This window comes from Sorex araneus, chromosome 2, assembly GCF_027595985.1.
Source record: "Sorex araneus isolate mSorAra2 chromosome 2, mSorAra2.pri, whole genome shotgun sequence".
Taxonomy (NCBI): Eukaryota; Metazoa; Chordata; class Mammalia; order Eulipotyphla; family Soricidae; genus Sorex; species Sorex araneus.
Genome location: NC_073303.1, coordinates 123,462,013 through 123,475,505, shown reverse-complemented (window position 1 = coordinate 123,475,505; position 13,493 = coordinate 123,462,013). Strand labels below are relative to the sequence as shown.

The following is a 13,493-nucleotide window of genomic DNA, read 5'->3' as shown; positions in this document are numbered from 1 at the left end:
GAAAGACGGGTCTTCGAAGGCCACATGGAGACCGCTGTGGAAGAACTGATGATTAGGGTAACCCACCAAATTGCCTGGCAGTAAATGATACCCCATGAAGAGGGAGGAAACCCAAGGGGTATGCTTAGATGACACAATTTCATCACTCGGAGGACACAGGCTTCAGTGGATACCAGGTTTCTCATTAAGATACAGTTTGTGTAATTGGGAGAAGAGCCGAGTTACTGTAATTGTAGGGACTTGGAGGCCCCTGTGGATCTCTCTCTGCTGACCTGCCTTTGGTCGCAGAGGTGGGACAGAATATTCTGATGCCTTATAAAGCTAAAATACTAGCCGAGACTAATTTCTCGAGATGTGGGCTGTGTGGATACAGTGAATTGCCATTTGTTTGTGTTGTGGAAACACATGATTTTTATGGAGACTATTAAATGATACAGTATATTTTTCTTCTTCCTCAGGGGAAGTTTGCTCACTAGAAGTCTAGCCGAAATCGTGAAGAAGGATGACTTTGTGCTGGATTCTGAGTATCTTATCACGTTACTGGTTGTAGTTCCCAAGTAAGTCGTTGTCTTCTTTTAGAGGTTTTTTTGCTTGTTAAGTGCAAGACAGATGTTAGTTTCTGATCTTCGAATTTGAGGTTTTCCGTAAAGGCCAGGTAGAGAGCTCCGCATCCTTCATTCCATAAACTGACATGCGTATTTATCTGTTGGACAACAGTTGAATTTAATTATAACCTGGTAACATTGTCAGCTGAGATGCCATATCACACTTAGCAGTTTAGCCGGGCTGTCTTACTTAAAAAAGAAAGATAAAATCCAACTAAGTAGTGCTAAATTTTCTTAAAATACAGTTTGTAGATTTTTTTTTTTTTTCAAAAAAACAATTTCCTAGTATTGGCAAGAGGGTGCCCGTATTCACACAGCCTCACATGCGCCCTTGGTCTCCTCAGGCCCCCCAGGCCTGGGCTGTCCCTGGCTGTCCTACCTGCCCGGCAGCCAACAGAGAAACAAGAGTGACTTTACACTGCTAGCACCCACCCGCAGTCTGTGTCTGGTCTCAGGGGCTCTTTAGCTCCTGGAATCCTTAAAATTTTTAAGCAGAGCCAGAGCAGTACAGAAGATAGGTTACTTGCCTTGCAAATGGCCAATCGGGTTTGATCCCTGACATCTCATATGGTCCCCCGAGCACTATCAGGAGTAATTTCTGAGTGCATCGCTGGGTGTGACCCAAAAAGAAAAAAAATATTTTTGAGCTATGCCTGACAGTGAGCTGGAGCTATAACACAGCAGGTAGGGCCTTTTCCTTGCACACAGCCAACCCGGGTTCGATTCCTCCGTCCCTCTTGGAGAGCCTGGCAAGCTACCCATGGCATATTCAATATGCCAAAAACAGTAGCCACAAGTCTCACGATGGAGACGTTACTGGTGGCCACTCAAGCAAATCGGTGAGCAATAGGACGACAGTGATACCGGGATTTCTTTCTTTTTAATTTAAAATTTTTGTAATTTTAATTTTTTTTCTTTTTTAAAATTTATTACACCATGAGATACAGTTATAAGGCTTTCATGTTTGAGCTTCGGTCATACAATCATCAAACACCCATTTCTTTGCCAGTGCACATTTTCCACCACCAAAATGCCCAGTATTCCCCCCTCCAACACCCGTTCCAACCCTTCCCCTGCCTGTGTGGCAGACAATTTCCCCCACACTCTCTCTTACTTTGGTTACATTCGATATTTTGACACCGGTCCCACCACCACTCAAACCTGCCAAAAAGGCAATGCTAGGCAATTTGTTTTGTATTGTTTATGGATAGAATATAGCACTGTAGCACTGTCATCCCGTTATTTATTGATTTGCTCGAGCAGGCACCAGTAACGTCTCCATTGTGAGACTTGTTACTGTTTCTGACATATCAAATGCGCCAGGCTCTGCCGTGCGGGCGGGATACTCTCGGTAGCTTGCCAGGCTCTCCTAGAGGGACGGAGGAATTGAACCCAGGTCTGCCACATGCAAGGCAAACGCCCTACCCATTGTGCTATCACTCCAGTCCTGATAGAATATAATGTCCAGGAAATTCTGTTTCTTTCTCTTCTGCGAGCTTTAGTTTAGTTCTGGGTCTTGGCCATTGATGAGATTACATGCCACCAGCGGTAGTTTGTGGGTGTGACTACCAAGCTTCTGGAAAACTGGGGAATTAGGGGGAGGAGGCCAGTTTTCATCCAAGTGGGCTTGGAGATCTCAGTCATGGGTTCCTGCATATCTGGGTTTTTCTGCTGGTCCATTCTCTGGTGAGGTTCATCTCATCTTGGGTAAGGCTTGTCCGAACATGTGGAGAGTGGCCTTGAGTATGGCGGCAGTTGGGTTCTGGAGGTTTTTGTCTGCCAGGGTTCTGTTTGTGGCGGGGAGGGAGACTCAATCCGCCCCCCTTCGAGGTGTCCCGGTGAAGGCAGCCTGGCGTGGGGTCAGGATATTCTGTGGCACTCTCTTCTGGGAGTTTTAGTTTACAATCCCTGGTTCTTGGCCGTTAATGAGATTACATGGCACCAGGGGCAGTTTGTGGGCTTGACTGCCAAGCTACTGGAAAACTGGGGACCTAGGGGGAGGATGCCCAGTCCTGATCCAAGCAGGCCTGGAGACCTCAGTCATGGGTTCCTGCCTACCTTCACACTACAGGCCCTAACTGCGTCTATTGATCTCTCTTTTGAGATTTATGGGTCTCTGAAATAAGGCCAATAAATGAGCTTATGTAGCTGAGCTGGAGGTGGTTTGTGGATATGTCTCCCACATACCTAACTTTTGTCCATTTAATTTCTTGGTAAACTTGGCCGAAGTTGTTTGGGTCCGGCAAAAGGCACAGTAGCAATTTTGGGATATCTGGATGTCTGAAGGCACCATCAGGCTGCTGATGCACCCGCCCTGCAGGTGCAGGTTGACCTGCTGGTGACATCATACCCCCCTTTCTTTTTTTTTTTTTTTAATTTTTATTTTTTTATTGAATCACCATGTAAAAAGTTATAAAGCTTTCAGGTTTAAGTCTCAGTCATACAATAATCAAACCCCCATCCCTTCACCAGTGCACATGTTCCACTACCAAGAACCCCAGTATACCTCTCATCCCACCCAACCCCCCCACCTGTGTGGCTGATGATGTTCACTTTATTCTCTCTATACTTTGTTTTTTTTGGGGGGGTCACACCCAGCATTGCTCAGGGGTTATTCCTAGCTCTGCACTCAGGAACCACTCCCGACGGTGCTCGGGGAACCATATGGGATGCCGGGGATTGAACCCAGGTCGGCCACATGCAAGGCAAATGCCCTACCGCTGTGCTATCGCTCGGCCCCCTTCTCTCTATACGTTGAATACATTCAGTATTTCAATAGAAAATTCACTATTACTATTTTGAATTTTCCCCCAACAATCAAACCTGTGAAAAGGCATCATTTGATAATTTGTTTTCCAATGCTGAGAACGAAGAATATATGAGCTCGCGCGGCCGCAATTTTGGATTTCTGATATTTCCCCCAGTGTTCTCTCTGAGGACCAGGACAGCTAAGTTCAGAAAAATTTCTGCCAGAAGTCGCATCATTGCAAGCTCGTACCTCTGGTTAGTGAGCTGTATAAGATGTTGGTCGCCACGTGGCCACCACCGCCACCACTGCTGCCGTGAAAAGAAAAGGCCAAGAGAGAAAAACCTTTCCCCTCCCCGGGTGGCATGGGGTCATAGCTCAGTTCACAGTCTAGATACATTTCTGTAAGAAGCCGCTGGGTGCCAGAAGTGGTTAGTAGGCCTCCGGGATCATAGTTTTTAGGAGCAGAGGAGCCATTTCGTGTGAGGCCACTCTGGATTTCGTCTCTACCCCCGTTTCTTTTTAAAACAAAGAATGATGCTCGTCTACCTGTAGGTTTGACTGTAATTTATAATGTCCTGATTTTAAAAAACCTTTTTTTAAAATTTAGAGAACTGTGATTTGCAAGATTATTGATAGTTGAGTTGAGACATGTAATGTTCTGGCACCAATCCCACCCTCCCACCCTCAGGGTTCCCAAGTGTCCTCCTGCCCTTGACAGGCACCTTTTGAGGCTCGGTGGTTGGAGTTTGGGTCTCGTGCAGTCGCTGTTGAGTCTGTGCTTTGGGTTTTGGCACTGTCACTGAATTATGCCCCCATCACCGGTATGGCCAAGGCCTCGACTTTCTCATCTTACTTAGCTCCCTCGGTTCCTTTCCTTCTCTGTCCTCCTCCCTATTCTCCAGGGTCAGGGGTGGTCTAGGCATCCCCCCTTTGTGACATTGCGGCGAGTCTCTGATTTTGTTTAACCTCCTTTCCAAGCGCTTTGAGGAATCTCGTGGGCTGTTGGGTTCCCGCAACTCAGCTCTTGCCGGCAGTGAGCTGTGTTCTCCGCTCTGCTCGCATTTCTTCTGCTCAGAGCATTGGACATGGACTCGCAGCAGCCACCTGCGTCTGGGTCCCCTGGTTTCTCTGTCCTGTGCTTAGAGTGTCCTTCTTGCAGGTTAAACCACAACGACTGGATAAAGCAATACGAAACGCTGTCGGAAATGGTCGTTCCCAGGTCGAGCAAGTACGTGCGCTGGGCCAGCCTCTGTCTCGGGCTCCCGCTGGTTTACTCCTGGGCTAAGGGACCATCAGTGCTCTCTTTCCCGGGTGCTAGTATGCGTTTTATTGTTTTTTATTTTGGGGGGGGCACACCCCATTATGCCCCGGGCTTACTCCTGTCTCTGCATTCAGGGATCACTCCCATGTTCGGGGACTCTGTGGAAGCCCCGGCTGCTGTTGTCATTGCAAGAGAAAGTGCAGAGCAAGAGTTTGGTGGGGGGTCTGTCGGAAAGGGAAGGGCCCCCTCGCTCCTGAGAAAGCTGCAGACACGAAACTCTCCATGCCTTTGTCTCCCCCAGTGTTCTCTCCGAGGACCAGGACAGCTACCTCTGTAATGTGACGCTGTTCAGGAAGGCGGTGGATGACTTCCGGCACAAAGCCAGAGAAAACAAGTAAGGGGCCGACCTTCTGGGGTGGACCCTCAGCTCAGCCCTCCCTTGCTGCCCCGCCCACAGACCACGGTGCCTTTCCCCCTCCAATTTAGGTTCATTGTTCGTGACTTCCAGTACAATGAAGAGGAGATGAAAGCGGATAAGGAAGAAATGACCAGACTCTCGACTGACAAGAAGAAGCAGTTTGTAAGTGTGGCCGCCGTGAGGGAGGGGGCGTTTCCCTCTGGGTCCTGCCGCAAGCACAGCTTCTCCTTTTGCTTTGAAAAGGCTTGGTTTGGTTTTGGGGCGACACCCAGCAGTGCTGGGGGGCACCCAGTGTGCTGGGGGTAAAACCCCAAACTCCCACACACCAGAGCTTGTGCTCTGGCTTTGTTTGGTTTTTGTGTTTTGTTTGGGTCACACCCGGAGATGCTCAGGGGTTCCTCTGGGCTCTGCACTCAGGAATCACTCCCAGCGGTGCTCGGGGACCATCTCCCTGCCCTAGCAGCCATCTTCCTAGCCCTGGTTTAGTTATTTTTTGTTTTAATCAGAATGAGTTTTCTCTGAAATTTTCTCTCCAGGCCATTGACACCTTGGGGTGTGTGGGCCTGGGCTACTCCCCGAGGTGCTTGGGGGCTATTCCCCCCGCTCTGTGCTTGCAGGTCACTTCCTGTGGTGCTAGCCAGGAGCATGGGATGGGGGTGGAGGCTGGGGATTGAGCCTGGCATGCAGAAGCCTGCACCCAACCCATTGAGCTGTCTCTCTGACCCAGAAAAATTGACCATTAAAAAAAAAAAAATTGAACTCTCTCCCCCAGAGATGGAGTGTAAAGGGAGTGTTTGGGCAATGTTCTGTAATAGTTTGGAGCTTCCCTAAGAAGCATTATTAAAAGAACAGTAATATTGCTTCCATTAAAATAGGTACGGTTTCCCTGTGGGGCCCAGTTTTAGTATATTTTAAATGCCTGTAAGAGGTTGCAGGGGAAATACCTGGTTTGAGCCCAGTTCATATTTCTGGCAATTCTTTTTTTTTAATTTTTTTAAATTTTATTCTTTTATTGAATCACCATGTGGAAAGTTACAAAGCTTTCAGGTTTAAGTCTCAGTTATACAATGCTCAAACACCCATCCCTTCACCAGTGCACATATTCCACCACCAAGAATCACGGTATAACTCCCCCCTTCCCCCCACCTTCCCAGCCCCTCACCCCGCATGTGTAACTGGTAAATTTCACTTTACTTTCACTTTACTTTGATTACATTCAATATTTCAACAAAAAATTCACTATTATTGATTTGGAGTTTCTCCCCCCTAAAGTTGACCTGCGGAAAAGAAAGCATTTGGTAATTTGTTTTCCATTGCTGAGAATGAAGAGATATGAGGTCAGGAGGCCGCACTAGTAGTCTGGCAATTCTTAATAGTGGCAGATGCAGGAATCCAGAATGATGAGAGTAGATGAAACACTCAATTTGGGCCATAGTTTCAGCAGGTCGGGTATTTGCCTTGTACTCTGGCTCACCCAGCCTCGCTGTCTGGCATCCCATATGGTCCCTGCGCCTCCCTCCCCCCCAGCACAGAGCCAGGAATGAGCACTGCCGGGTGTGGCCCCAAAACAAAAAAGTGACTTTCAGTGGGACTTGATTCATCTGTGCATTCTTTTTTTTTTTTTTTTTTGCTTTTTTTGGGTCACACCCGGCGATGCTGAGGGCTTACTCCTGGCTCTGCACTCAGGAATTACTCCTGGCGATGCTCGGGGGACCATATGGGATGCTGGGAATTGAACCTGGGTTGGCTGTGTGCAAGGCAAACGCTCTACCCGCTGTGCTATGGCTCCAGCCCCAACACGTGTGCATTCTTACTCCTTTAAAAATCCTTATGTGATTTCTGATTCTCATTTCCAAGGCCCAGTGTGTGGTCATGTGTTCCCCCATCCCTCTTCCTCACAGGGGCCTCTCGTGAGGTGGCTGAAAGTGAACTTCAGCGAGGCGTTCATCGCGTGGATTCATGTCAAGGCCCTCAGGGTGTTTGTGGAGTCAGTGTTAAGGTAAAGGGGCTGAGTTGGGGGGGCTGGGAACAGCTGGACAGGGGGCCTCCGGCTCAGGGCATGGGCTGGTCTGCAGGAACAAGCAGCAGGGGGCAGGGGAGGGGGTCTGTTCCCTGCCTGGCTCTGTATGGATTATTAGTCTTGCCCCGTAACACAGGAGGAGGGTGTTCAGGGGCCCTCCTGAGTATTTTCTCTCCGTAGTCATTGATGTCGCAGTGGATTATAGACTCTGAGCTGTTTGTTTAAAGATCTCTCCGCCGAGAGAGCCCCGCGGGCTGCATCCCGCATGGCATCTTGTCAGAGCAGTGCAGGGTGTGGCCCCACACAAAAGTGAAACAGAAATCAAAAGATTCTTCCTTCGTCTTACAGCTTGTTGCAGCCTATTAATGACTTACTAGGACTGTTCTGTTGTTTGGTTAGACTTAAAGCTCAGTCATCTTGCAATCCTCTGGACGTGCTACTTCTCTTAGAACAGTTTACAATGTGGCTGTTCAGACCTGCTACTAGCTTTAAAATAGAAGTAGGTAATCTCATGTTTGCTTGTTATCATGAAACTGTTCCATTTCCGTGCTGTTACTTTCCTCATGATGCTTATTCATAGATTACCTTAAAAATTGCAGAGCGATTAAAGGTTATTCCCTGTTGACAGTTGACTCTCATTTAATTTCTTTATTTGGTTACTGGGGCCACGGTGGTGCTTGGGGACTCCTTGCGACTCAGTGTTTGTGTGGCGGGGGGACTATACGGTGCTGGGGTGAGGACCCGGGCCTGTGCTCGTGCTCTTCAGCCCTGCTTCTTGTAGAGAAAGGGTTTCTGGTGCTCAGTGAGGGCCAGAGAAGGGGCTCAATAAATTGGTGCATGACTTAAACATGTAAAGCTTGACTTGAACATGCAGAAACTTGAAATCAAAGTGCCCTGTTCCGTCCCGTTGTGATTGGAGAACAGTCGGAGAATACTTGTTTCATGCAGAGACTCTGGAGTCACGGTGTCTGCGTCCTTCCCAGGTACGGCCTGCCAGTGAACTTCCAAGCGATGCTCCTTCACCCCAACAAGAAGACGATGAAGAAGCTCAGAGAAGTGTTGTACGAACTGTACAAGCACCTGGACAGCAGCGCTGCAGCTATTATTGACGTAAGGACTCAGGGAAACCATCTCTGAGGAAGATGGAGAAAGGGGCAGTGCGTGTCCCGGGGGCTGCTGCCTTGCGCCTGCCCTGTGGGAGCAGCGGCAGGTGTCTCACCTGGGTCACCCCATGCTTCAGAGCAAGGCTTTGCCTCCTGGTTATTTCCCAGAGCTGGTCATTATCCTGTAGATGTGGATCAGCTGTTTACAGCTGCAGAAATGCAGAAACAAATCAGCTCTGCCATTGTATAGCAAAGTTATAAATTGCAGAGGGGAAGAAAATTAGTAGTTTAACTTTATTTGGTGGAAGGACTGGAGTCCCAAGGTGGGCCTTTGAAAGGAACCCTTTTTCTGAAATGGTGTTCAGATCTAACCTTAACAGATGATCTAAGTAACATGGGTGCATTTTGTTGCTGCTGCTGTTCCAAGTTCAAGGATGTGTGTGTGTGTGTGTTGCTGTGGAGATCCCGTACCACCCTGGAGGTCAGACAGGCCCTTTGAGGCCAGGCAAGCCCTGCAGCCCCCTTGTATTGTAAACAAAGGGATTTTTTGTTTATTTGTTTTTGGGTCACACATAGGGGTGCTGGGGACTTGCTCTTGGCTCTGTGCTCAGGCATCACTCCTTTTGGGGCTCAGGGGACCCTGAGCAATGCTGGGAGTTAAACTTGTTTGCTGCACACAAGGCAAGTGCCTTAGCTCCTGTACGACCTCTGTTTTATCCCTATTATAATATTTTTGCCCCTATTATAATATTTGTGTCTTCCTTCATTTATTTTTATTCTTTTTTTTTTTTTTTTGGCCACACCTGGCACGGTGCTCAGGTTACTCTGGCTCTGCACTCAGGGCTCACTCCTGGCGGTGTTGGGGACCATGTGGGATGCTGGGGATCGAACCCAGATCAGCCTTGTGCACAGTGGGTGCAGCAAATGCCTTCCCTGCTGTACTATCACTCCAGCTTCCTTTAATTTTCTTTTTTTTTTTTTTTTTGTTTGGGGGCTACATAAGGCTTACTCCTGGCTCTGTGCTCAGAGGTTACTCCTGACAGGGCTTGGGAAACCCTACACAAGTGCTGGGTATCAAACCTGGATCTGCCGTATTCAAGGCAAGTGCCTTCACCTCTGTACCATCACTGTAGCCTCTGGCCCCATTATTTATTTTTGTTTTCAGGTATTTCTGATTTTGTTTTCCTTAATCTGAAATGGTTGTATCACATATGTACATTAGTTAGAACTCATAAAAAATTAGGTATTTGTGATGAAAGGAAATGTAGGCAACAACTTTCTGTTCATTCACAATATTGTTGATAAAATATGAAGTCTTACTATTTGATTCATAATTTCCTACCAATAAATTCTCATCGCGTGCATATGTAATAAGTGATAGTTTAAAACAATCCTTAGTCTTATTCAATGTTTCCTCTGTCTTAGAGCTCATAAACTCAGTACTGTGAGCCTGGGTTTTAAAATAAAATTTTCTAGTATATATGTACATAATAAAAGGGATGATAGGATCATGGATAAATGCATGTCAGCTTTGGAGCCAGAGAATCTGGAACCTGACTTCATTTAATCCTTTGGACGTGCTGGCTGAGCCCAGGGCCTCCCACGCAGGGCTGGTCCTCTGCTCCGGAGTCACTTCTCTGGCCCTGGAACCTGGTTTGATCTACTTCCTGCTTCCCAAGACCAGAGAGCCTGGGATTGTTCCCTCACTTGCAAAGTAGGAATGATAATAGTTGTAGGTGAAATTGACAGAGGCCGGAAATGCAGAGCTGGGGCCCATGCTTGTTGGTCCCGCGAGCTCTGCCACTGGGTGTGACTTTTGAGCCCAACCATCCCCCCCTCCCCACCCTCCCTCCCCCCCACCCCGGCACCGGCCCACGACCATCCCCCCATGTCTCACTGCTTTCAAAAAAAAAATACAAGTAGTTGTGGTACTTTATTTTCTCTTATCTTCATTCCCCTGAGTACTTACCTGACGCTTGATCTTTCATAGGCCCCTATGGACATTCCGGGCTTAAACCTGAGCCAGCAGGAGTACTACCCTTATGTGTACTACAAGATTGATTGCAACTTGCTGGAATTCAAGTGAAAGTCGAGCTCCCCGGCTGGCCGGGCTGCCTTGTGTTGGTCAGTGTCACCGGCAGGACAGCCCCCAACTCTTACCCTCCGCTTGCTTCTCGCCCCCTTTCCTCGGTGAGTGCCCACCGCCGTCCAGGGCTCTACACTTTCTGTTTTCCAAGAAGAGTACACATCTTGTTTCTATTGGTCTGTAAATGTGTCCTAAAAAGGAAAAAAAAAATCAGAGTTTATTTATAAACAGAATAGTTTATTTAAAGAAGTCTTTCCCCATCCATTTTGTGGTTTGCATTAATTCTGTGTTTCTATCGTGCACAAAAGAGCCTGTTTACAAGGGCCTGGTGTAAGTGTTGATGCCACTGGGTTCGCTGTACTTAGTAGAGCTCACTGTTTCAATAGTTCCTGAATCGTGATGTAAAGAAATGTGACAATATTCAGGTTATGTGATTGCTGAATATTTCAAATTACAACCTCTGAGCACTGTTGCCATCCACAGGAGCGAATAAAGTTACCTGTGCAAAGGCGTGTTGTGTGTGTGTACCTTGAAAGGCGTGCGGCGTAGACCGAGGCAGGGCTGTGTGTATCAACCTGGGTGTGACTGGACCAGGCCACATGCCTTTCGGAGCAGGAGCCGGGAACTGGGAGCTGGTCATGCCATGTCAGATGGATACCCTTGGCCTCCGACTTTAGACGTTTGGTTCCCTCAAAGATGTGAGGACGTCAGGCTGATTCTCGGGAAAGTCTTGCAAAATGACTCAGTTCCCCTCCAAGTGTGCTTTTAAGATCTCGAAATATAGGGGCTGTAGGTGTGGCTCAGAACTAGAGCATTTACTTAGTGTGCCTGGGGCCCTGGTTAGTCCTTGTGCACACACACACATTCTGTGAGAGCTGGAATGATAAATCTTGCCTCCTGACATTTAGTTCAGGTACATCTTCTGAGAGTAGAGTCTGGTCTAAAAGAATCTCTGAGATGAAGGACTTAGTCTAGGGATTTTTTTTTTTCTTTTCGGGTCACAACCAGCGATGCACAGGGGTTATCCTGGCTCTACACTCAGGAATTATTCCTGGCGGTGCTGGAGGACCATATGGGATGCTGGGAATCGCTCCTGGGTCGGCTGCGTGCAAGGCAAACGCCCTACCCGCTGTGCTATCATTCCATCCCCAGTCTAGGGATTTTTTTTAAAGGAGGTGCTCCCCATGCAGTGCTCAGGGGCCTGGGGGCTTCTCTTGGTTCTACTGGGCCAACTAGACCAGATGGTTTCTGGTTTTGGCACCAAGATGCCGGGGCCCATGGCCATGCAGGGGTCAGAGTATGTGTAGTACTGGGATTTCACACAGGCCGGAGGTGGAAGGGAGAGTTGTGCACATCACTTGCCCCTGTATCTCCCCAGCCCCGAGGGAGATTTTTGTGATTTACTCCTCTGCCTCCTCCGGGGCGCTGCCTCGCTTGTACTTAGGGGAATGAGAGGGGTTTGCATTTCCTTTGCAGGGCACTGATGAGCTGTCCCAAATCCTTATTTCAAAGTCTTTGTTAACAAATCCAGTTGGGGGCTGGAGTGATAGCACAGCGGGTAGGATGTTTGCCTTGCATGCTGCCAACCTGGGTTCAATTCCCAGCATCCCATATGGTCCCCTGAGCACTGCCAGGAGTAATTCCTGAGTGTAATGCCAGGAGTCACCCCTGTGCATCACTGGGTGTGACCCAAAAACAAAACAAAACCAAAAACAAATGCAGGCTTTTGTTTGTAGAATAAAACAGGAGCTCCCGCTTCCCCGCAGACCCCATCTCCATCCCCTTCCCCCACCCCCCCAGTTCTTCTCAAGAAGTTTGTGAGTGTCCCCTGGCCAGCCTCTGTCTCTGTCTTCACTGCATATAGCCATACCCACAGGCATTTATTTATTTGTGACTTTTTGGTTTGGGGGCCACACTTGGCAGTGCTCAGGGCTTACTTGTGACTCTGTGCTCAGTGATCACTCCCGCCAGGGCTTCGGGGACCCCATGCAAGCCAAGCCCTTACCTTACAATCTCTCTGGCCCAGTTTAATTTTGGATAACGCCAGCATCACGCTGCCCCTCTCGCACCCACCCTCACTCACCAGCCATAGCGATGGTCTGAGCCCTCTGGGATGGGGCTGGGCGCCTCTCCCCAGTGGGTTCGGCCCATTCAGATTTTGCTTCTCGAAGCTGCTGCAGCACCCCCTGCCCAGACCCTTCTTTTCTGCCCACAAACCTTAACAGCCTGGCCCCGGGGTCAGTATGACTAAACTTGGATACCCGCTGCCACATTACCTGTTGGGAGTTCTGGACGAGGTTGGGATGTCAGTTTTCTTTTGTGATTTTGCTCTGGACAGGGGAAACGGGAATCTGTGCTTTTGGCACCCCCGTCATTGTAGTTCTTGTGTCTTTCTCAAATGGTCTTCGACCAAGCCTCAGAAGCTGTAAAGTGGGGTCAGGCTATGCCGTGTCTTTGGGCAAAGCATCAGATTGGATCCCCTTCCTATTTATTGTTCTCTGGAGCTAGTTGGGGCCAGTTCTTTGTCCCCCAGGGCCGTGCTGGGATGCACCAGAAGAGGGCGCTCTCGAGCCAGTTCCTGTGGCCCTGCTGCAGACTGAGGGCCACTAGAAGCACCTTGCAAGCTTGTGGACGCGCACCCAGGCACGGGGCAAGAAGCTTCCTGCTTTCTTGGAAATGCTGGCAGGGCTTGCAGCTGCCCACCACCTCCCAGTGCATCAGGCCCTGCATCCGCTGGGCCCCGTGGGAGTGAACCGGGTAGGCCATGCTCACACATGTAACCAGGGGGGTTCCTGCTGAAGCTGCTCCTCCTGCATCCTGCATGGCCCCCAAACCCAGGCGCCCCAGCACCCACGTGCTCTCTGTACCCAGTCCCCTGGCACTGTCAACTCTGCCCCGTGCTTGCTTCAAAAGGGGCTTGTCCCCCAGTGTTGGAAATAAAATGCAAGATGCTGACTGAGCCATGAGGTTGTTTTTCTTCTCTCCGGCTGCCTTTCAGTTGTCTTCGAGACATCAAAATAACCAAATCTGTCTGAGAATACCTAAGAAGCACCCTGCAGGCCTGGAGAAGCAGTGGGTACTGTCTTCTGCAGATGGGGAGACAGTCCTGGGGTGTGTGCACTTCTGTGTTCCAGCCCAGAGTGCAGTGACACCTCTCACTGTCAAAGGAGATGTGGGGGGAGTGATTCCCCCCCTAGAAAGACGGTAGGCCAGATGAGTCCAGAACCACCCATGTTCTAGATGAAACGTCC

At 48.9% G+C, this 13,493-nt stretch overlaps 1 protein-coding gene across 1 annotated transcript in view; it reads left to right on the top strand.

The window, feature by feature from the left end:
* Positions 1 to 10,752, top strand: part of ATP6V1C1 (ATPase H+ transporting V1 subunit C1) — a 35,767-nt gene extending 25,015 nt beyond the window's left edge. Inside the window, exons 7-13 of the mRNA XM_004607684.2 lie at positions 459 to 557; positions 4,514 to 4,582; positions 4,917 to 5,009; positions 5,102 to 5,195; positions 6,935 to 7,032; positions 8,037 to 8,163; positions 10,147 to 10,752. Coding sequence (XP_004607741.1) covers positions 459 to 557; positions 4,514 to 4,582; positions 4,917 to 5,009; positions 5,102 to 5,195; positions 6,935 to 7,032; positions 8,037 to 8,163; positions 10,147 to 10,242 — 676 coding nt within the window. The 3' untranslated portion in view covers positions 10,243 to 10,752. The remainder of the gene's footprint in view (positions 1 to 458; positions 558 to 4,513; positions 4,583 to 4,916; positions 5,010 to 5,101; positions 5,196 to 6,934; positions 7,033 to 8,036; positions 8,164 to 10,146) is intronic.
* The last annotated feature ends 2,741 nt before the right edge of the window (positions 10,753 to 13,493 follow it).